The 21,857-nt window shown below is 37.0% G+C and overlaps 4 protein-coding genes across 7 annotated transcripts in view; 2 read left to right on the top strand and 2 right to left on the bottom strand.

Annotated features, from left to right (window-relative positions):
• The first annotated feature begins 513 nt into the window (after nt 1-513).
• LOC141798287 (adenine phosphoribosyltransferase) lies at nt 514-6,286 on the top strand. 2 transcript variants are annotated; one of them, XM_074680159.1, is made up of 6 exons: nt 514-661; nt 2,972-3,111; nt 3,232-3,325; nt 3,588-3,734; nt 5,654-5,749; nt 5,962-6,286. In XM_074680159.1, exons 2-6 carry the CDS (start codon nt 2,989-2,991, stop codon nt 6,096-6,098), a joined length of 597 nt encoding a protein of 198 aa, XP_074536260.1. In that variant the 5' UTR covers nt 514-661; nt 2,972-2,988; the 3' UTR covers nt 6,099-6,286. The 2 variants fall into 2 exon arrangements, with proteins under 2 accessions (XP_074536260.1, XP_074536259.1); XM_074680158.1 differs by lacking the exon at nt 514-661 and having other exon boundaries at nt 2,906-3,111.
• Nucleotides 6,287-6,487: 201 nt separating this feature from the next.
• Nucleotides 6,488-13,697, bottom strand: LOC141798286 (ras-related protein Rab-34-like). Of its 3 annotated transcripts, none has more exons than XM_074680156.1 (11): nt 13,441-13,697; nt 12,073-12,152; nt 11,895-11,986; nt 11,734-11,802; nt 10,320-10,421; nt 10,162-10,226; nt 9,939-9,990; nt 9,768-9,849; nt 8,933-9,023; nt 8,233-8,340; nt 6,488-8,139 (listed from the first exon to the last, which is right to left on the bottom strand). In XM_074680156.1, exons 2-11 carry the CDS (start codon nt 12,145-12,147, stop codon nt 8,072-8,074), a joined length of 804 nt encoding a protein of 267 aa, XP_074536257.1. In that variant the 5' UTR covers nt 12,148-12,152; nt 13,441-13,697; the 3' UTR covers nt 6,488-8,071. The 3 variants fall into 3 exon arrangements, with proteins under 3 accessions (XP_074536257.1, XP_074536256.1, XP_074536258.1); XM_074680155.1 differs by having other exon boundaries at nt 6,491-8,139; nt 12,073-12,175; XM_074680157.1 differs by having other exon boundaries at nt 6,494-8,139; nt 11,734-11,799; nt 12,073-12,175.
• Nucleotides 13,698-14,792: 1,095 nt separating this feature from the next.
• The window catches only part of tlcd1 (TLC domain containing 1), an 11,226-nt gene continuing 4,161 nt past the window's right edge, over nt 14,793-21,857 (bottom strand). Inside the window, exons 3-4 of the mRNA XM_074679965.1 lie at nt 18,915-18,997; nt 14,793-17,964 (exon numbers count right to left, since the gene is read on the bottom strand). Coding sequence (XP_074536066.1) covers nt 17,563-17,964; nt 18,915-18,997 — 485 coding nt within the window. The 3' untranslated portion in view covers nt 14,793-17,562. The remainder of the gene's footprint in view (nt 17,965-18,914; nt 18,998-21,857) is intronic.
• Nucleotides 19,523-21,857, top strand: part of nek8 (NIMA-related kinase 8) — a 23,866-nt gene continuing 21,531 nt past the window's right edge. The window contains exon 1 of the mRNA XM_074679964.1: nt 19,523-19,592. The gene's annotated coding sequence lies outside the window, so the exon portion shown is untranslated. The remainder of the gene's footprint in view (nt 19,593-21,857) is intronic.

Raw genomic sequence — 21,857 nt, 5'->3', positions numbered from 1 at the left:
TGGCTGAAGTCAGGATCTCAAACTTCAAGAAAAAAAACTCCTTTTATTTGTGACTTCTAAATTTATTCATTAATTAATTTATTTATTTATTCTAGTGACAGGACTTTTGGATCCATCCCATATGTTCATGATGAATGATAAATCACAATCTAATGAAATACACCATTCAAGTGCACTTTAACTTTTACCGAGTCAGGGAAACTCTTGAGTTGATCAGGTGAGATTCTGAGTAGTTGTAGCTACTTAACACACGTGACTTTAGAAAACGATGCTCAGCAAACACCCCCTGCATCTGTTCATCCGTGACTTTTTAGGCAGAAAAGAAAAAGCTCTTGTCAGGTTTGGTTTCTAATCAGCCCAGTGTTTAGTCACATGATTGGTCTTACAGGGAGCTCTAGAGGCGGAGATCCAGCCTACTCAAGGCACTGAAATCGGATTGTTGGAAGGCGGAGAGAAATGATGTAAAATCACCAGAGGCAACATTCGACCAAACTCTGAAGGAGAGAAAGGAAAAAAAAAAGTTTCCCATGAATCTCAGTGGTCACTGGAGGAGGGGCTGAGATGGGGGGAATAATCCTGCTGACCAGAGGAAAGCTTTGGAGTCAGCTAACACACGCAGGGTGAAACAGAAGGGTGACACTGGGTTAAATATCCCCTCTTGGTAAGGCTGCTTTTGTTCACTCTTTTCCACAGACAGGCAGGGGCACAACAAACAGCACCCCCTGGAGGAGATGAGTAGTCAGTGTTTGAGTTGGTTATTAGTACAAATACTGATACTTTAATCCAGATGTGTATATTTCCACCTGTCTTTACAGATTTGAATGTTTTCACACTGTTGTTTTTAGTTAACTAAAACCAAATATCATGGAGCTCTGAAAAAAACTTTTAACATTTTCAAAGCAAGAAAAAAAAACTTGGGTAAGCTCTTTAAAGGGCCAGGGTGAAGGATTTGTGATCTTCATTAATATACCACTGAATAGCATGTATTTTGGAATAGCATTTTTGTTCTATAGTCTCAACTGAGATCTTATTCTATACTAAGGGAACTAGTCTGCAGTTCCTCATGTGGCCACTTGAAGCAGGCTCTAAAAGGCAGTTAGTCAAAGTTAGTCCCAAACTATGATTTTAAAGCTCCTGTGAAGAGTTTTTATTTCTTGGTGTCAGACTAAAACTATTCCAGATGCCTCTTTTTGACCTTTTTGATTATGGAGAAGAGGATTGATTATTTCTATAAATTCATATTTATTACCTGTAATCAGTGTCACTGGGTATGTGCCAGACCAGGATACAAACAGCTCAGACTTAATTTACATTTTCGCACTAAGGCCTCACAGTGAGTTGTATTATTGACTGTTATAAGATTGAATGAGGGGAATTTGTATCACAAAACTGTACTTACTAATACACAAAGAGGGATAATATTTTACTCTGTCCATAGAGGGCGCTAATTCCCTACAAACCAAAAGTTCCTTACAGGAGCTTTAAATGGCAACTTGTCTTAGCTTGTTTTGTGTTTAACCACTGCACTGATTTACTTAAAGGGATAGTTTTTAAATTTGATATAAATTTTGAAGTATGGTTGTATGAAGTAATTTTCAATAATTAATAGTTATAGCTAATAATAGTTGTCTTTCCCTTCAGGGTCAGCTCTGTAATGAGATTTAACAAAGTTTGAGAAAGTTAAACCAAAACAATAGTGTCAGAGAGAAAGCATACTCTCAATTTAGAAGTTTTACAGTGCTGCACCTTGAGGTCAGAAAGTCCATTTATTTTTGCACCATGTTCAAACATACCCGTTCCTCCACCTGCGGTCTAGTCTGTCCAAGTGGTAAAGCTGAATTACTCTGTATGATATAGCATATAATGAGAATTTATCAACTGATACACATGCCTTTGGTTTAGAATAAGTAAATAAATAGAAATCTCTTTTTCTTACCTGTATCACTCTCATTTGTTTGTTTTTGGACACAGTGGGTACATTTCAGGCCAGCTTTCCCCCTCTCACCTTCACCTAAATGTAGGCAGAGAAGTAAGATATCTAAAAGCTTTATAATAAATAGATTTATACACCAAAATATGAATCAGGTGTGTACTTTCTGGTTAAATATTATATATTAAACATTGTTAGGATAAATGTGACATGAAATAAAGCAAAAGTTCAGATAAGCATCCCATTGTAAAATTTCTAGAAGTTAAACTCGACAGAGGCACATAAAGTCTGTCCGTGGGAAAGAAGTTTCTGGTTGCACAAAGATAAACACTCAGCTTGAACCCTGTTGCACCACATCTGTATGACACTTAATATCAGTTTATCTAGTGAGTGAAATAACAGTTTGGTCCAAGAACCGGAGTATGCTGTGAGTATAGGAAGAGGGACTGTTTGTGATTGCAACTGGAGCTTGTTTGGACACCTTTTCTCTAGACTGGAGCTCTGTTCAGCATGTGAAACAACAGCCCGAGGCATACACAAACAAAGTTTTACAAGTCATTTTATGTTAATTATCTTACTTGTGAGCAGGTTACATTCAAACAGGTGTAACGACATTTTCATTTCACTTTTTCACCTTAGAAAAGACAAAGACTTAATGTATTGTAATGTAATGACCTGGTTATTGCCTGTCATTAGCTGTCTAAATTATTGCTTGTGTTGTTTGTTGTGTCTTCTAAATGAAACTGTAGAACTGTAGATTGATAATGATGCTTAGAAACTTTATTTATGTTGCACTTTTAAAAAAAGTTTTAAAAAGTGAAATGGAACCAAATGAAAATAAATCCTTCATTTATTCTTAAAAATGAAATCCATTTACTTGTTCCCTCTTAACTGAGTCAGGAAACCCTGTAAGTTACAGTGCAGTCTGTTACAGCTCCCTCCCACTCACCACAAGCCTCACATGAACCCGATACGGGACACTCTCTCTCTTTCATTTACAGCCAGCTCCATTCACCACAGTTTCTTCCTCTCACTCTACAGACAGTGTTATTGTGCAAATGGACGCGCTGGCACTTCCTGCAGACCAGCCTAAAGGATGGTACCTCTCTCTGATGGCACCAAACACCAAAGGTCCAACGTTTGCCTGGCTGGACCCGTCCAGACTCTACTGCAACTCTAAGGTTGGATCAGGGATGATTTTGATTCTGTTTCCCCTGTTTTTCCTGTCACAACATTGAATGTATAAGTAGCTGCTAAAACACAAGCTGTGTGTGTGTTTTGTGCTTTTCTGTCATGTTTAGGCTCTTTCAGACTGTGTCAAAGACCTTATCAGTCCATTTCTGAATGACAACATTGACCTGGTTGCAGGGATTGATGCAATGGGGTTCATTCTTGGTAAGAAAACTATTGATTTTATGGCGGTAAAAAGAAATGGGTCAGAAGAGAGTACACTTGGTGTGTTACACTTGTTTTATTTTGAGTTGCCCTGCCTGTGCATGGAGCAGGAAACCTAACCCCTGCAGCAAAGATCCTAAATTTAGAAAGCCCATCTCCTCTGAACCTTGCAGCATGACATAAAACTGTAAGATCAAACTGTGAGATACCTACCTGTGGTTGAGAACAGACATTACAGATCAGTTTGTTTCTCTGTTTTCAGGAACATCTGTTGCCACCGTCCTTGGAAAAGGTTTCCTGGCTATTCGTAAAGCTGGACACCTGTGTGTAGCAACAGAAAATCAGAATTACAGTGATTACACAGGCAAAGAAAAGACTATGGAAGTAAGACTGGATGTGCTAAGACCAGGTTAATCTTTCTTTGTTTTGTACTCTTTAAAAATGCCAGAAATGTCTGCTGAGAAGACGAATGTTTACACAGCTGGTAATGTTTGGGTACTGAGAGAGCTCCAGAGTGTAATAAAAGATCATGCTCATGGGGAGTGTTGTTAATAAGATGAGTTATCAGTGTTTATGTACACTTTTAATATATTTTATACTTTTAATAGAAAAAGCAAAGCCATGCTTGTCTATATTATCATTATTATTCAACACCAAAAGTTTAGCTTCCTTAAAGTTCCCTTTCTTTAAGGGGGTATGTTAGGTGTGGTGAGCAAACAAAAAGCATCTTTACACAGCTCTTAGATTAAAAGGCTTTATCAAAATAAGTTTAATGGTACAGTTAATTGGATGTTGCACGTTGTACCTATCTATTGCTTTGTTGTCAATATAAAACACTGATATACTGAAAAATGTAAAAGTACCTATCCGTTTATATATTACACAGCTCTTTTTTTTTTTAATCCATTTCACAGTTCAAACTATCAAAAACTACCATATTTCAGAAGCAAGACATCTTAAAAATGGCATTTTTGGCTTCAAATACCATAAAGATGTTACATTTGGAGATTTTGCCATTAGATTTATCCTTGAAAATGGAATATAAACCATAACAATGCCTCACAGTAACAAACCACAGCTTTCATCAAGCACAGGTCTGATTATTTCCTGGAGCACAACACCCTCTAGTGTGATTCAGTAGGTGTTGCTCTTTGTCTTGTGGCATTAAAACATGCTTGCTCTGTAAAAAAAAAAAAAAAAAAAAAAAAGAAAAAAAAGAAAAAAAAGAAGAAAAGAAAAGAAAAGAAAAAAAGCAAAGATCAAATTTGTTAAATCCTAATCCAAAACAAAGTATTATTGTGTAATTTTATTTTTTTTCCAACTTCTTCTTCTGTATTTCTTTTAATGGCAGGATGTGATCTTGACATTTGATGTTTTCCATCAAAAAGTAGTTTATTAGTGAACATATATTTAAATATATATATATATATATATATATATATATATATATATATATTTAAACTGAGAACAGGTGCACTACCAGTCTTTTTTCCTAGTCTTAAACATAAAATTGTTCTCATCTTGTATTTATGGATTTATGGATTTGGAGAAAATGTTTCAATGATGACTTCACAAGCTAAAAGGATGATAAAAAATATACAAAAATTCCATCTTCAGGAATAAATGTGAGTCTTTAAGATTATTTTGTTTGTCAAGAGTTGAACTGTTTGCTTGAAATGCAATTCAGCATTAGGGTTAAAAATATTAAAAATTAAAAAACAACATTTTGTTTCCCTATGGCGTTGGTAAGATAGTCTGATTACCTTCAATTTAAGAGCTGACTTTTCACACAGTGTTGAAATAATTGATTTGCTGTCTTGAGAAAAACAAGCAACTATAAAAAGCTTAAATCTCTTCTAATTATTTTCTTCTTTTTTGTCTGTGCATGTAACACTTCAAATCCATAAACTGTATGATCATAATATTTAAAAAAAAAAAAAAAAAGGAAAAAAAGGGCTTCAAAACCCATAGGTGTGGCAGCACTCCCAATTTACAAGTGCTTTTTAAATTACTGTAACTCCCCAACCATTTGGGCAGCTAAAAACAGCTCCTTCAAGAGGAAAAGACAAGCTTTATGGGGATGTTCAGGGTATCATGACACTGCATAAGAATTTCTGTGCAAAGTTCCAAACACAGGCAACAATTGATGCAAGCTTCTTCAAGCTTCAACTGTAACTCTTAAACTATTTGGCTGAGTGAAAAAAAAAAATACAGTTCCTGAAGGAAAAACTGTTGAGCTTTCCAGCTGTCTGTATGATACTTGGGTGATAAAGGGTTGTTAAAGAGAGCGAGAGAGAGAATGAGGTGTGTGTGTGTGTCTCTCTGCAGGACTGAGAGTGTTGATAGTGGACCAATGGATAGAGACTGGAGGCACCATGAAGGCTGCCATCCAGCTGGTGGAGAAGCTGGGGGCTACCGTTGCAGGTCAGTCAAGGAAGTTATGCTGTAAATGTCCTCAAAGAAGACACCTGACCCCAACTGTTTCCATCTTAACACACTGTGAGTGACATTCATGAATACTAACAAGCGTTTCACGCAGCAGCAGCCTCTTGTGGTCAGAAAACTACAGGAAGTATAATTTACATACAGTCCATTCACCTTTAACATCTCTGTGTTCATCTCACACTCACCTGCAGGTGTTGCAGCTGTGGCCATCGAGAACACTGAAGGAGGAAAGTGGATTAAAGACAACTACAAGTTCTCACACTGCATCCCTGAAGAGCTCCAGAGCCAAATTGACCAAAAGACACTTGATTCCTTCAAAAACTTCTAAAGTGAACGAGGAAAACAGGAATTTCCTGACCTACTGTTATGAATAAGGAAGAAGCTACATTTTATAAGGCTTTTAAGAAATGTTTACGCTTTGCAGAAAAAAATGAAATGATTCTTTACAAGTAATCTTTGATATCAAAACTGTAGAAAACTTTTTCTAGCAAATAATAAATTTATATTTTACTCTCACTGAAACTTTTCAGATTGAATTTGTCTGAAGTGCAAACATAACCAAATATAGAGCTTTTTCTAGAGTCAGCGATGTTCCCACATCATGACAATAATGTTTTTTACGGAAGTTTAAATTCTGACTAACAGAGACAAGAAAACAAGCAGAAAAGTGTCAAAATTAGGCTGATATTGTCCGTCTGAAGAGGATTACAGAGTCAGTTGGTAAACAATGGTGAATTGGTTTGCTAGTTGTGGCTAACATTAGCAGAGTTAGCACCAGAAGCTCTTGGGTCACTGAGCTCTATGCTTGTGCTGTTCCAGTCGGTTCTATGTTCTTTTAATCAGACACAGAAAACACACAACTTCATCTCCATTTGCGAGATCACAACAGTGCCAAATCACCAGCTCTACCATCTGTCATCTGGGCTTGTTTACATCCTGGTTATGGTAATTCTGGTGCTGACTGACCTGACCTGAGAGGTTTAGTCCACACATCCCAAAACAATGATTTGATTCTTTCTATAGTTTAACTAATGAAAATATTAAAACTAACTTGCTTTGAGTTTATTTTTTTCGTGCACACTTTAAATACAGCATAAACACACAAGTCATTGACAAACCATGACAACACACTGTAGTGTCTTCGTTAATACAGCATTTTTTATTTTTGGTTAAGGCTTTATTGTTGAACACTGAGTTGATTTCAGATTCTCTGAACTATAAATCTTGTTTCTAGGATAAAAAGAGTTTGTTGTTTGAAGAACAGACATGTCCTATGAGAATGATTTCAATATTTTTGTCTAGTAAAAATAAAGCTTTGTTATAAAATCATAACTATTCCTGCTTGAAGTGAATCATATTGGGATTGGTCAAGCCCTCCCCTAACATGAAGCCCTGCTTGCTGTCTGCTTCTCCTGTTTCTTTTCTTGAGTGTTGTTTTTTAATATCAAGTTTTTTATTAACATGAATAAAAATGAGGGCATGCCCTTAATAATTTAAACAAAGTTTGAATGACCCCCCCCCTTCCTTTTTTGTCAAGAGACACAAACAATACTGACTACAATGAAAACTGTTCTTAATAAAGTCAAGTTATAAAAACTTATAAGTTACTTTCTTAACTCAGTCATATGGTTGTAAACAAACAGCAAAAGTACCTGTACCAGCAAACAACCAAGAATCTTTTTAAGTCCAACAGTGATTTCAAGCTTTTCGATCATAGACCCAGCAAGATGTAAAAAAATGAATCTGTCTGAATTGAGTAAGTAAAACATATAAAAAATGTAAAAAAGGAGATCCGCTCTAACAAACAAGAGAGATAAGTTGGAAACCTCCTATCAATAATACAATGAAATGCAATTAAGCAGCGGCAGAAACATACTGAGAATCTAAGAATGTATCAAAAGATGATTAAAAAAAAGAAGTTGTACTGTGAAACAAACTACAGCAGCAAGATTATTTAATCCAAGCCCTAAGTCAGATATAAACATCTAGGCATGTTGCTCGTCATCCTCTGGAATCTCTGCAGTACCGGAAAAATGGTGTAATTTCTGTGTCACTCTGTGAATCTGGACTAGTTAAACCAAAGAACACCACAAGAATCCACATCCCACAGAGAGAAAAACTCTCTCTGGTCCAGCAAAAACTGAAGTCAATCTGTCAGGAAGTTCAAGTCCAGCGTCCCTCCTCCTGCTCTGACCACAGAAATCCCTCCCATGTGCTTAGAGTGCAGCCACAGTCTTTTTTTTTTTCCACTGAAGGAAACCTCTTTCTTTAACTGCAGCTCTTACTGTAAAATCCTGCGTCTTACTGACAGCAGCTGGGCTGTTTCCTCTTCGACATAGCGTACACATTGTTTGAGGTGCTGTTAATCTCTGAAAAACAAAAGAAAAACAGAATAAAATGCTTAGTCTGAAAAACTTTGTGAAAATTTTGATTTGTAATAAAAAGTCACTGCGAAAACTTACTGACGACCTCTCCGATTTGCCTTGTCCCACTTTTTTCCAACTCCGCGAGAACGTTTGTCTCAAAGGCCAAAGATGCAACACGGAAGAAAAAGTCATTCACGTTTTCTCCTGCAGCAAAAAAGGAAGTTAAAAAGTTAAAAGCTAATTGAAGCTTCCATATTCATATTCAGAGTTGCTCAAAATGCAAACCTTGATCCTTAACAACAAAATACAACAAAACAAATAGACTTTGTCCAAAGATTTAGTCCAAAAAGAGCTTTGTTATTACATCGAATTCAGAGTTCAAGTTAACTTTACAACGTCTGAAATATAAACATGTGGATATAAAGATGGTTAAATAAGATGGTTTTCTATGAGTCAAGTCAAAGATGAGTCTTCAGCCTAAAAAGAAAATGAATGGGAACATTTTTACACATAACTCTGTATAATAAAGGGCATTTCACTAATGAGTTCACATTATGATGAAATTTAAACTATAACAGTCATCTACAATAAAAACAAAGGGTGTACTCCAAATAGAGATCATGTTTAACAACCAGTTACTACACAGTTCCTCTCAGATTATGCTATAAAACTTTTAGTTGTTGAGCTTTTCATATGGAAAACACGCTGCTGTTTCTGCCTCTTTCGGTTGAAATATTTCAATTTAACTATTTGATGTTTTAGAAAAACATTCTTTTTTCGAAACAAAAAATCTCACCTGTGAGGGATGAAACAGCCCAGTACTCTGCTGTGATCTCTTGTGCTATTTTGAGGGCTTCTTGTTCAATCTGAGAATACTGAGCAGGAGACTGTTGGGAAAAACAGAGGCAGGGAAATAAGATGAAACATGATCAAGTTACAATATTCGCTGTTAACTTTGCTGTATCAATGTAAACTTGAGTCTGCTTCTGTAGTGGGCTGTTAATCCCTTTGTCCGATTACTTGGTGACAGTAAAAATACCTCTTTAGGAATAAAACATCTTCTTCCTTACAGTCTTACATGCTTTTGTGGGTCATATAGAGACACCAGTGTTAAAGTGGGTCTTTTTCATGATCACTCAAAATCAATCTTTTGGGATACATAAATGTTTGTGTTGAATTAATCTAATTGCCTCAATATCAGATTTATTATTGATGAGGTGGAAAGTCTTTTATTACACACATTCCTCACATTTATCCAAACCTGAATCCTACATTATCCATAATGCCACTAGCATACTTGGCTTAATAAGTACAGGAAATTACAATCCCAGCCCCAGGAACTTATTCATACAATCTGATAAAACCAGAAAATAGTTTTTTAAGGGTATAGCTCATTGTTTTCTCCAATAAGAAACATAAATGATCTACTTCTTACACTCAGTAATGTCTTTAAAATATCCATGATTTCAACCTCACTCTAGTTAACGATGGAGAAACAACATTCCTGAGTTCTGAGCTGGGGAACACACTCTTTGTGCTGCTGGCGTCAATCCAAACAACGGACATTTGACTCCAGTAAGAGACAAAAATGTTCACAGGCATGTCCACGTTAAACAGCAGAGCATACTTACACTCAGGTCTTTCTTTGTGCCAACAAGGAACAGCTGAACAGCTGTGGGGTCGTTCTCTTTCAAGGCGTCTTCCAGCCACTGCCTGCAGACACAAACAGACAATTTAAACTCCACCAGGTTGGAGAAAAACTGTAAAGATGCTAACCATGTGCTATTTATTAATGATTTTACCTCACATGGCCTAAAGAAGCAACATCAGTGACATCAAACACAATGATCACAACTGGAAAAGAAGAAAACACATCATCACCTCAGATGTTTGAACAGATTTAGATAATGCAGATAAAGCCTTTCACCTCTTTGACTTAATGTTTAACATTATAATTCTTTTATTCTGAGATTTTTGCTTCTTTTTTATTTGCTTTAAGCCCTTAAACACACACTAATTTCTCACCTTGGGCTCCTCTATAGTACGTAGAAGCAATGCACTTGAACCTCTCTTGTCCTGCAGTGTCCCAGCTGTAACATGAAGAGAAAAAAAAACAACATTAAATACACAACTGACAAAATCAGTTTGTTTACATTGAGTTGTTTATTAAACTGAATACTTACAGCTGCAGACTGAAAGGAACTCCTAGCACTTCAAATCTTTCCATCTCAAAGTCAACACCAATCGTGGCCTTGTAGTTCTTATCAAACACATCTTTGCAAAACCTGGAAACACAAAAGCGTCTTTCGAGGTCAGGAGGAAATATTGTCTATTGATAGAACAGATAAAGCGAGAATAGATGGGTATTTCAAGTCAAGTCAATATTCATTAGTCACCAGCTACTATTTAGCTATTTTTGCAACAGTCTGTTAATGTGGTGGTAGCGTTAGCTGGGCACTGCATCATCTGTACTGATCTTTATATCTGTGTTTATGTTATGCGGCAGCATACAGTGCATGCAATTTTCTCCCTTTCTGAATCTCACAGCAGCACTTAAGAAAATCTTACCTGTATTTTGGGCGAAAGTTACCCAAAACATGGGTGATGTTTTTAGACTCTTTAGATACTTGATAGCTTTTGGGAATTCTTTTTCTGTTGCTTATTGCACTTAGCAAATAACTTTCAGGATGCCACAGCCACTGTCTGGTGGAAATACTGTATTACAATCTGGCATAGGTAGTAACAATGGAAAAGTATTTTTAAGCAGGGATAAAACTCACAGTAACTCTTCCCTTTTTATTAGACGGGGAGTATTCAAGCTTGTAAAAATTCTGACCAACCCTGAGAAAGACAGGAAATGTAGTCTTCAGCTGAAGACTGTAGCCTGTAAGTGGGGATCAGGCTGAAGCTCTTTGGTCAAAAAGCCCCCCCCCCAATGCCCCCCTTGATTTTGTACGAACATTACTGTTGCCTTAAAGCTGGTGTGGGCACCAGTGTCTCAGTCTACAGTGACTTACATTGAGAACTGGAGTATCAAAGGTTAAAGTCTTGTCAGAAGCTCAATTTACAAACTGTGTTGATAGCTGAAAGATGTCAGCTCACTTCTTGGGCACAACAGAAGTGTAAGGCACTGTACCCTCAGCTGCTCAACGTGGCCCTTCTTGATTTAACCCCTGACTCTGTGTCTTCCTTTAAGTCCATGTTCAAGGCCATGTTTGTGCATGTTTGAGTGTATTTCAGCCTATGTATGAGCAGCATGTTTCAACAGAGAGAAAAATTTAATGACCCTCGGGGATTAATAAAGTAATAGTATAAAACCAAAAAAAATCATTAAGCACCTGAAATGATTTTTATCTGATTATGAAATGTATCCACATTCAAATTGATGCCTGTATATGACCTACAAAAGCAAACAAGATCATCAGAGAGAAGTTGAATGATTCAACTATTTTCTAATAAATGAAAGGTTCATTGTGAGTTGCACTGAATACATTAAAAAATAAGTATGAGTTTGTTTTGTTTTTTCTTTTTTTGCCAGAAGAGAGATAGGTTATTCATTATCCAGCAATTGTATCAACTGACTGCGCTTGAGCTTACCTATTAATCAGACAAGTTTTACCCACAGCCAGGTCACCCACCACGATGACCTTCGAGATTTTAAATCTGCTGAGATAACAAGAAGAAGAGGTTAAGGGTAAATAAAAGAGCCTTTAAAACCTTCTCCCAGTATCTTCTGTTCTCTGATTTGCAGAACTCACCCCACAGTGCCAGTGCGCTGCTCCTGGCAGGCAGTCTTCACTTTGTTGTTGAAATCATCTTTAGTGTGCACAGCTGCCTCTTTCCTAAAACACTATGACAGAAAAATGAGAAAAAGAATCAGTGATGCGGTCCAGTCTGTTGAGTACAGAGTCAGGAAGTAACAGAACATGATTTCACCTGAGGGAGCTGAGCAATGACACGGTCCTTTCGAACAGGAGGTAGAACACTCATGGCTGAAATTCGGACGGACATGGAGCCTGGAGGTGAGACAAGCGGTGAGCTAGACACATAGACAGAAACAAAGGATTAGTAATATATTGTTTTAACTTCTTATAACTGATTTTTTTCTCAGGCTTGTGGTGTACAAAAAATGTACTGTCTCTTCAAGTGTTTATAGTTTAGGTGTAAATATTTCAAGGGACATTTAGGGATGGGAAAAACAAATTAGCTTTTGAAAACAGTTTTATATTTCTTGTGTTACTCTACTTTTGTGTTTTCACATAAATCAAACTAGTGAAGATTTTAATTCAACCAAAATAAACGTATATTTTTACAGGATTTGTGGCATGTAAAAACAGTGGTTTACATTAAAAAAAAGTAACTTAAAGCTCCTGTGAGGAGCTTTTGGTTTGGGTGAAATTTGGTGCCCTTTGTGGGCACACTTGAACCTATTCCTTAGCTGTTTTTTTGAGCACTTGTTTGAGTTTTCTAAAGAACAATTTTAAAATGCTGTCCTTTCAAAGTGAAATGTATGTCTCCATGGCGGATTTAGCAGCGTATAACTTTACACCTACCCTGTGGTAGCAGTTTTCAGCACTGAGAACAACAATTTAGAAATACTATATGATGCTGATTCTGGTTTAAGTTGATTCTGTAGATCATACAGAAGAAGTGGTGTTAATTTCGTTCTGTTTCAATACCAGTTTGAAATTCATCAAAGGAGCTTTAAGAAAGCTTTAATTTGTGTATTCAATGTTTGCACCACATGGCGAAAATGACTCAATGCATTATTAATGAACTCGTACAGTATAAACCAGATATATTACCCATTAACAATACCGACGAATCAACAAACTCATTTATTTGTTTCTTGTTGTTACTGGCAACCAGGTCATAGACTGTACCCACGGAATGCTCATGTACCTCAGTTTTTAAAGGGTAGAGCTGCATTCATGGAGGTAGTCGAGCCAAACAGCTCTGTAAACCATGATAGAAAATATGTTATCCTTTGTAAAGCTGTGTGAACACATGCAGACCCAGGGCAGATAACTGTAACCAGTGCTTATCCCCGATGTGTTTCTTTTATAATCCTATTGTTCATCAAAGCTCCTGCTAAAGAAGTAGGAGACTAATTTACTGGTCTAAGTTTGGTCCAACATGTAGCTCATACCTCGCCCCGTTAAAGGTCGTCTTTCAAACACAAATGCTGGTTCAGATACCGTTTTATCTCGTTAAACTTCACATTCAGAAAGCTAGCAACAAAGTACAAAACCTAAGTGTATTTAACTGCTGGTAAACGGCGTGTTTGAGTCATAGAGATGTTACCTCAACAACGAGTCAGGATGGTCCGCTTAGCTCCTCTTCTTCGCTCGTCTGAGCGACCAGCTCGCCTTTTCTCCACAGATGGTTTCTATAGTAATGTAAACCTCTCCAGGCTCATTGTCCCCTTTAAACGTGTATTTTGTGTCTAAAGGAGCTGAGGACGATGCACGGAAGTTGGGGGGAGACAGCAGTCTGACCTGGACCCGCTGCTGACTCAGATCCCTGGATTCTTTTTTTTTTCTTTTCCTCCCACATTTTCTCTGCTGGGTCCCCTGCTGGAGGAAATGAGGTATGGCAGGACTCCATCTATCCATGTATCCCACAATAGCATTTAAAAACTTTTTTTAAATTGTGCTTTTCTTAGTTATCACGCCTTCATCATTTCCTATCCTCAGAATTTCTTCAACAGGTATGCAAAATATTTTCAAGGTTTTATCAGATTTCTTTCCCCCAAAGAAATACATTTTATGTTTTGTTTTTTTGTTTTTTGTTTTTGTTTTTGCCTACTTTACATTCATGTTATCTTTCATTCCTTCTTTAACCTTTTTCTGTGCACATATGTAAGGATTTTTTTTCCCAGTTATTGGATGGTATGTCATTTTCTAATCAAAATTTAATAGGTGACAAAATCACAACACCTGTGGGTGAAAATAGGGGTGATAATTCATCCAATTTACACATTTAAGGCAGCCTCAGCGAGTGGAAAAAGGAATGACACCTACACTGTGCACCAGGGCTCCAGGTGTGTTATCGGGCCCTTTTCTAAGAGAAATTGTTTGCTATAATTCTGTTTTGTTACGTTTAATAGTTTAAAAAAAAAAGACTGAAATATACACTTTCAAGTTATTGAGAAAAGTATTTCAAATATTCTAAGTATTTATTTGCATACTTACATAACCTTCTTTAAGTCACCCTTGCAAAACTGTATCACATTTTGACCAACCCAGCCATAAAAAGTCAAATGTTAAAATTACTTCAATGATCTAATTCTTTATTGTAAAGCCAATAATAAACCAGAGACTATGTGTTGTTTAAAGTCATTTCAGCATAATTGTATGCAAAAGCACACCTTAATCATTAATAAGAAGTTGTACCATTATTTCTGTAGTAACCTATGTCCTTGCTCTTGTCAAAATAAGGAAAAATACTATTGTTTGACTCTCTATCAACTGTTTGAACATGTGAACTACAGAGAGCACTCTAGATATAATTGGTTGTCTGACACAGATGTTATGGAATATGGAGGAATTTTTAAAGATGTTTACATAAGTAAAAAAAAAAAAAAAAGCACAAAAATAAACATATGTATCCCTATACCAGTAGAGTGTGTTTTACAAAAAATATACATCAACACATTTGTAATTTAAGCACTCCTTTATTTCAATGTACCATTCAATCATCCACAACACAAGGGTCCAAAAAAGTTCTATGCCTTTCACACATTATACATAAATGTGGTAAATTTAAAAACTTCTTCCAATTTCTGTTTGGCTTTCACTAACATCCTGAGCTATATCAGCACTACTTCTCTTTGGAACACAATCTCTATTCTGTTTATGTTTTAAAAGGCATTCTGGTAAAGGCACTAAGGAAACAAATCAGGCACATCGAAACAAAAATGTGTGCAGGAATTCCTTGGTATTTGCTGAGACAAAATTGTAAATATCACATTTATGTCTACTGTCAGCACTTAGAACGTAAGGCATGGTTGGGAAATTTTAAGCCCATGATGATTTTAGAATTATGTTTTGAGAGATGCACTTAAAAAATCATATAAGACATTGTTTACAAAATGTTGTACACCCACTGTTAAGAGGGATGAGGAGGAACATCCTCATCTCAGGTTATCTTTTATTACCCTAAAAAGGAACTATTCTGTAAAATGCATAATTATTTCGTGAAAAAAAGCTAAGCTGTACACACTGTGGTGCTACTCTGCCTCTAGTCTACATCAGTACAGTATCAGCACTGATTGTGACTGCTCACTTCCTGATGAGCGCAGTTAACAGGCTGTTAAATGGCAGGAAGAACCAGCTTCAGCCCTATTGTGTCAAATACCAACAGATTTTATAGGCCTATGAGAACCATCTGAAGACCATAAATTGTCGCAAAATGTTTGTGTTGCCAGTCAGATTAGCCCTAGGAAACGTTCACAAAGTAAAAAGTCATCACTCTTTGTCCCTTCAACCACAAAGAGTATCATACAGGCAGAGAGAGAAGACACATCTTTTAAAATTAGTGTTAAATTCTGTACCATTGGGACCAGAGGGGTCTGTATGGAACAGCTGCCCCCCTTGAGAATAGCAACAAAAAGCTTAGCTAGGTTGTTAGCCAAGCTCTTTCGGATCTTATCCCTGCAATTTCAAACAACAAATGAGTTGAACAATTCATCACAGAGTTGACCAACAAAATGAGTGGTTGGACATATTAAAAGCTACTTCACATTTAAGTGAAAGCAGAGATGATCAACAGCATGCCAACATGTAGGATTCAGTTAGCTTATTGTAGCAGAAAGTCTTAAACTGGTCAGTACATTTCTGTTTAGAAGTGACAGACTAGACTTAAAAAAAAAAAACATACATCCTCCACAGATCTAAGGTATAGATTACTTTACATTTTTGAAGTTTGAGCTGTGTTTTTGGCATGCGAACACTTTTTTATAATCAAATGGTTGTTCAACCTGTCTACCTAAATTGGAAAAATTAGGTAAACAGATCAAGATTCAAAGACAGAAGTTTGATTACTAAAATAGTTGGGAAGAAAAACATTTCTCATTGTTTTAAAGTTAACTGGCGATGATAGTGTTTGCTAAGCGTAGCACAAAGACTGGAATCAGGTGGAAGCAGCCAGAATATAGCTCATCTCCTTTAAGGGGAACAGATTATGTCTACCATCACAGGTTGTACATTAGTTACTTGAGGTAAGGTTGCTTTTTCTTAAACCCTTGGACTTAACCAGGAATCTTGTTAGCCCTATTTTCAGATATTTTCTTAACTGTTGACAGTAGTTTTACTCACAGCACAGCAGCAGCAACAATAGCACCAAAGCCCATTGTAGCACAACCAGACAGTTAGCAAGTTTGAGGCGCTGTGGGACTAGTCAGTTAATTCAGAGTATCTTTCTCCCAGAGTGGAAGAGGTTTCAGAGAAGCTGATCTTTCATTAATAACTGAAAAGGCTAAATCTAGCAAAAACTGACTGCTGGTTAACTGGGATAAGCTAATTCATGACACATTTTATACACATGGTTTTTGATAATGTGTGTAATTGTTAAACGATTAAGCTAACTTTTCATGAGGCAAGCAGGATTATTTAGCATATGTGATAAAATTTTGTTTCATGTGGCGTTTGAGGCTTTTGTTGTTGATGCTTCTTTAAATACTAACCATCGCTCTTTTTGGGGATTAAGATAAAAAAACTGTCATAGTTTTTATCTTCACTATCTTCACTATACAGGGAGAAGACTTCAGTCATTAGCCGTTAGCTTGAATTAGCATTACAACTAATTACTTGAGAAAGTGGCTGCTCTGGCTGTCAAAAAGCAAAATAAAAATCTGTCTGCTAGCACTTCTAAGGCTGACTTTTTAGCTGGAAAAAAACATGAACCAAAGTCAGAGGGATCTTTTTGTATACATGTAAAAGGACAAATAGGCTAGCTTTACCAGCTTTTCCTTGATGCTAAGTGAAGCTAACTGGCTGCTGGTTATAACCTAATTTATCCATCAAACATTAAAGAGGTAGCAATAGTGACACTAAACTTAGTGTAATCTTGAATATGTCTACTTGTTCAAGGTAGCGTGGGAATGATCATTAATTGTAAATATATAACAGCTGGTCAGATTTTATTTGTTTAAAAATGTTGCCGGAGTGGAACCAGAATGTTTTGCTTTGGTAAACAAGTATTGCATCATATACTTCCCTGTGCAATGCCGATATCTGCTTTTTCCACTAACCCAACCAGGCTGAGGCTCCTGGTTAAAGCCACATCTTGTACGACCAACCTTTCTTTCAGGGTCATCTTTGGCAGGAATATACAAGAAGAAGCGGTGTCAGATTCTGTTCAAGAAAGACAAAATACGTAAACTACCACCCTAAACAAAATTGTAACAGAATTCTGTACACCTTGTCAATCACTGAGGAACTTTTTTGAATTGTTGTTGTGCATCCCGTTTTGTCCCTCAGGGCTTTTCCTTGGGGTGAAGTCAGAGCGGAGCAGGCGGAGGAAATAAATCAGCATCATAATATTCATCATCATCATACAGATAAGAAAAAAAGCGCCATTGTCCAGCCAAGAGTAGTTGTTGATGATGTATAGGGTGAGGTAGAACTGGGTACCCAGACGAAAGATAACATAGGTTATGATGTTGGCGAATTTGTTGTAGTAATACAGGGAGGAGTATTGAGCAGCCGCCAGCTTCAGCATCAGCCTCAGGTGCAAAGTGACGCTGTTGACTTCCACAAAGAGAGCAATCACACCACCAGCTACGTATACGTCAGTGTACAGGGTATACAGGAAACAGGAGATCACCTGAGGAGAAGATGGATAAAATAACAGAAAATGTCAAATTTTTATGAGATGGAAGAAATCATTTTTATTTTAAATATTTTGTACATTTGTCTTCACATGAACTTTCAGTGAGTCACTTATCTGTGAACTCAATGAAGGCAATCCAGAGTGAGAAAGAATCCACTTGTGTGGATCTGTATATATATTATATTACATATATATGAATATTACTACTATAATGTCACAGTGACGCTGGCTCATCCAGGACACATCTCTCTACAGTGTTGTGGATCTTTCAGAATCAATAAGTATTTCTAGTCTCTCGTTGAGGTATGTGGATTATCCAGACTCTCTGGCACACAGATTACTAAATACAGATTTGTTTGGTTGGTTGTTTTGTTAATCTTCAATCCCTTCCTCCAAGGGAGGTAAAAATGTCTGTTTGGCTTGACTTGATAATTATGTAACAACAGCACTGCTGTGGATAACATGTTGAATGTTTGACTGCAAGACAGAATGGAAATAAATGGAGACACTGGTCACCCCACAGGTTGGAAAAAAATCTGATGGAGTGAAAATCCTTTCAGCATGGTGCGCTTTGAAAGCTACCAAACGTTTGCTTTTCCATGAGTGGATCTAGAAGAATTTAAATGCCTCCCAATAATGTAACCACGGAAACCCTGCTGTCATGACACACCAGAGATGCTCGAATGCTTATTGAAGAAGTGATTTCCACAGACAAAGTCAAAGGAGTCACAAGTCAGTTGATGTTGCTGTGTTCAAACAAGGCTGCAGAGAGCGAGCTGTCTTCCCTGTGATTATCCCCCTGTTGTGAATTTATTTGATTACTAGAAACTGTATTAATAGTCAGACAGTAGCATATTCAGTAATACAGTGTGTACTTAGAGTGTTAAAGCCATAATGTTTACTTCAGAGTAGAATAAACAATACAAACAGGCCTGCTTTCTTACCAGTACATGATGGAGTAGGAATTCCCATGATCCTCTTCCATGTCCTGACAGGATGATATCGCTGGCATCATGAACAAAGTACCCTAAAAGAAAGGAGAAAATGATGATGAATCTTTCGCCGGTTTGAGTCTCAATCAGTAAATAAGCAAAATGTCTAGAATTTGAATTGAAAGGTACAATCCTGTCTGAAAGATACTAAAAATAATAAAGTCAGTTTAAAGCTGGAATATTTCTCTTTAAACAAATGAGACACTTCATGCTTAAGCTGCCTTATATTCTTGTATTTATTTTAATGATTAGTTTGGTTTCTTTGAACTCTTCAGTGGTAGTTTCTTGTCTACTATGAGAGCCAACGCCTTATTTCTGTTATACCTAGTTTTGTTTTTTTAATAATTGGTTGTTTTATTTGTAATGTTTACCTAGTGTGTCTGCACCAGTCTTACATCCTGCATTTTCCCTCCGCTTTGATAGCACTTCATTAGTTTCACCTGTGTTTTGTATCACAGCTGTGTCAGATTGCCTTGGGTGTATTTAGCCTCTTTGTTCCCTCTATTCTGTAACTGTTCGTTAGGTTTTTAAAGTGCTTTCGTCTCCCGTTATATTTGTAACTTTTGTGTTTTTAAACCTTTCCTGATGAAGTTTCAGTTGAACGTTTTGTTATAATATGAACTGCAGAAGGTAAGTTTTTATTTTGCAAATTACTCGTTTTTGGGGTCTAAATTTTGAGCCAGTATTGTGTGACTGCTCTTTTTCTGGCCTCTCAAGTCGTACTCAAACTTATTGTACATTGCAAGTAAAGGTTGCAACAAACCTGTGAACAAACACACCAAGGTTATGTCAAATTTTCCTTTTTTAATCTCCTCCCTCCTGTACATGCAAATCCATGTTTTCTTAGCCAGATCTTAGAGCTTAACTTTTGAACACTGAAACTACAAGGTGAGCAAGAATCACTGATAAAAGGGAGGATACTGCAGTGTTTCCAAGAAGAGCTTTTTCATTTTAATGTAGTGGCAAAACCAACAGAGTCAATAAAGGTGGTGTGGTTAGAAGTGAAACTGGACAGGTGTGACTTGATAAACCAGACAAATGTGTAGTTAAACAGCCAGAATGAGTAGTGTTGCTGTTCTACTGCGCTCAAACATTTCCTAACGTATCCACTCCAAGTGTACAAAGCGTTGTGACAAGTCCTAAATTACACAAAGAAAGATATTTGAGCCCTTTGATACTAACTCCACCTAAGAGTTGACTGATATGAATATTCTAGCCATATGAAGTGCTATCAAGCATTGTCACACTGGGTCTGTGTTGAGCTGTATCAATCATTTTTACATCATTCAAGTCATCTTTAAACCAGGACTTGGACTAAAAAACAGTAGATCATTGAGTGTCTGCTTAAGACTGGCTGATCTTTACACTAAAACATGTTTACAGCCTGTTAAAAAAAGTAGCTTTGGCATGAAAAGCTATTTTTTGATTGGCACGGAACGTAGGAGGGATGCATTTGCTTATAAGTTATTTGACTGAAAGGGAAACTGTGGCTGTTAGCAACAAGGCTAAATGCTAGAGTTAGCTAAGTGGACCCAAAATTACAGTCATGTCAAAACTATTAGACAACCCTTGTTTTTTTCAATTTCTTGTTCATTTTAATGTCTGGTACCACTTTAAGTACATGACCTGAAGAATACAATGAATTTGACAAAAATGCAGCTGACTACACAACATTTTATGTCCTATTTGACATGCTTAAGCTTAATTGTATTCCCAGGGTATATAGGAGGCTATAAGCAGCACTGTACTTTCAAAGGCCAAGAGTCGTTTCCTGCTTACATCCAAGCTGTAGCACATCTCAGAAGTTGTTGGCTCTTACGTAATGTCTAAAGCAAAAGAATTATGTGAGCCCACAAAAGCAGCCATCTTGGCACTGCTGGAAATTGGCATGAGTGAGAGACAGGTAGCAAATACACTGAAGATCTCCAAAACAGCCGCTCATAACACCAAGAAAAAGCAAGTTGAACATGGCACTACAAAACTGCTAACTGGTCGAGGCAGGACATGCCTTTCTACCTCACTAGATGACCATGTATTAATCTGTTCCCGTGTCAGGAATCGTCATCAGACCTCAAGGAACCTTAAAAATGAGTGGGCACTGTTGAGAAATGTCACTTCTTCAGCAAGGACAGATCAAAACCAACTTCTTGAAGCTGATCTGAAGTCACACAGTGCACAGAAGAAGTCCTTCATCACTAGCCACGTTTACATGAGGAGTTTTTCGTCTTTCCGAATGGAATCTTTCTGAGTGACTTTTCCGAAGACAATAGTATACATGGAAAGGAATATTCCAATCTCTGGTCTACATGCGCTGCTATAATCAAACAGAATACTCAATGGGGCATGCACAGAAAAACATAAACATCACGTGATTTATCAAAGACGGAGGACAACAGTTTTTTTTATCACGGTATTGCAATACTCTGTATTGCGAGTGTCCGTCCAGTCTTGAAATTATGTTCAGTTCTTCAAAGTTTGGATCAAAAGCAAACTTTCCTCCAGTGCTGACTGCTCACGGCCATTTTTAAAATTGAGGAACGTCTCTAGTTGCATCTTACGTGATATCTGAACATGTGCTGAAAGAACGCACCCTGACAACTTTCCGTCTGAGTGGATACATGATACCTCAATCGGTTTGGGGAAAGGAATATTCCACCCCTGTGAAACCGATTAAATGTCCATTTGGATTGGCACTTTTCTTTTGGAATGAGGTGTATACAAAGGTTAAATTCTTTCTGTTTGAGCAAATAAACCAAATGCAAGTGGAAAATTTGGGTCCATGTATACATGGCTACTGAGGTGAAGAGGAAGGCCTGGTTACTCTTTGCTAGGGTTCACAAGGATTGGACTGTTGATAACTGGGTGAAGGTTCTCTTCCAATACAATTTTGAGTTG

This window comes from Halichoeres trimaculatus, unplaced genomic scaffold (assembly GCF_033239565.1).
Source record: "Halichoeres trimaculatus isolate MK-OKI-2021-1 unplaced genomic scaffold, fHalTri1.1 fHalTri1_scaffold_9, whole genome shotgun sequence".
Taxonomy (NCBI): Eukaryota; Metazoa; Chordata; class Actinopteri; order Labriformes; family Labridae; genus Halichoeres; species Halichoeres trimaculatus.
The sequence above is the reverse complement of the archived record's forward strand: the minus strand, read 5'-3'. Positions and strand labels throughout refer to the sequence as shown.

Bases quoted from the DNA above. Each gene is read 5' to 3' on its own strand.
- LOC141798287 (XM_074680159.1), top strand. From the start codon at position 2,989: ATGGACGCGCTGGCACTTCCTGCAGACCAGCCTAAAGGATGGTACCTC. The intron at 3,112-3,231 runs GTTGGATCAGGG...TGTCATGTTTAG, and splicing joins GACTCTACTGCAACTCTAAG to GCTCTTTCAGACTGTGTCAA. The intron at 3,326-3,587 runs GTAAGAAAACTA...CTCTGTTTTCAG, and splicing joins TGCAATGGGGTTCATTCTTG to GAACATCTGTTGCCACCGTC.
- LOC141798286 (XM_074680156.1), bottom strand. From the start codon at position 12,147: ATGTCCGTCCGAATTTCAGCCATGAGTGTTCTACCTCCTGTTCGAAAG. The intron at 11,987-12,072 runs GTGAAATCATGT...TTTCTGTCATAG, and splicing joins TCATTGCTCAGCTCCCTCAG to TGTTTTAGGAAAGAGGCAGC. The intron at 10,422-11,733 runs GTAAGCTCAAGC...TTGTGTTTCCAG, and splicing joins AAAACTTGTCTGATTAATAG to GTTTTGCAAAGATGTGTTTG.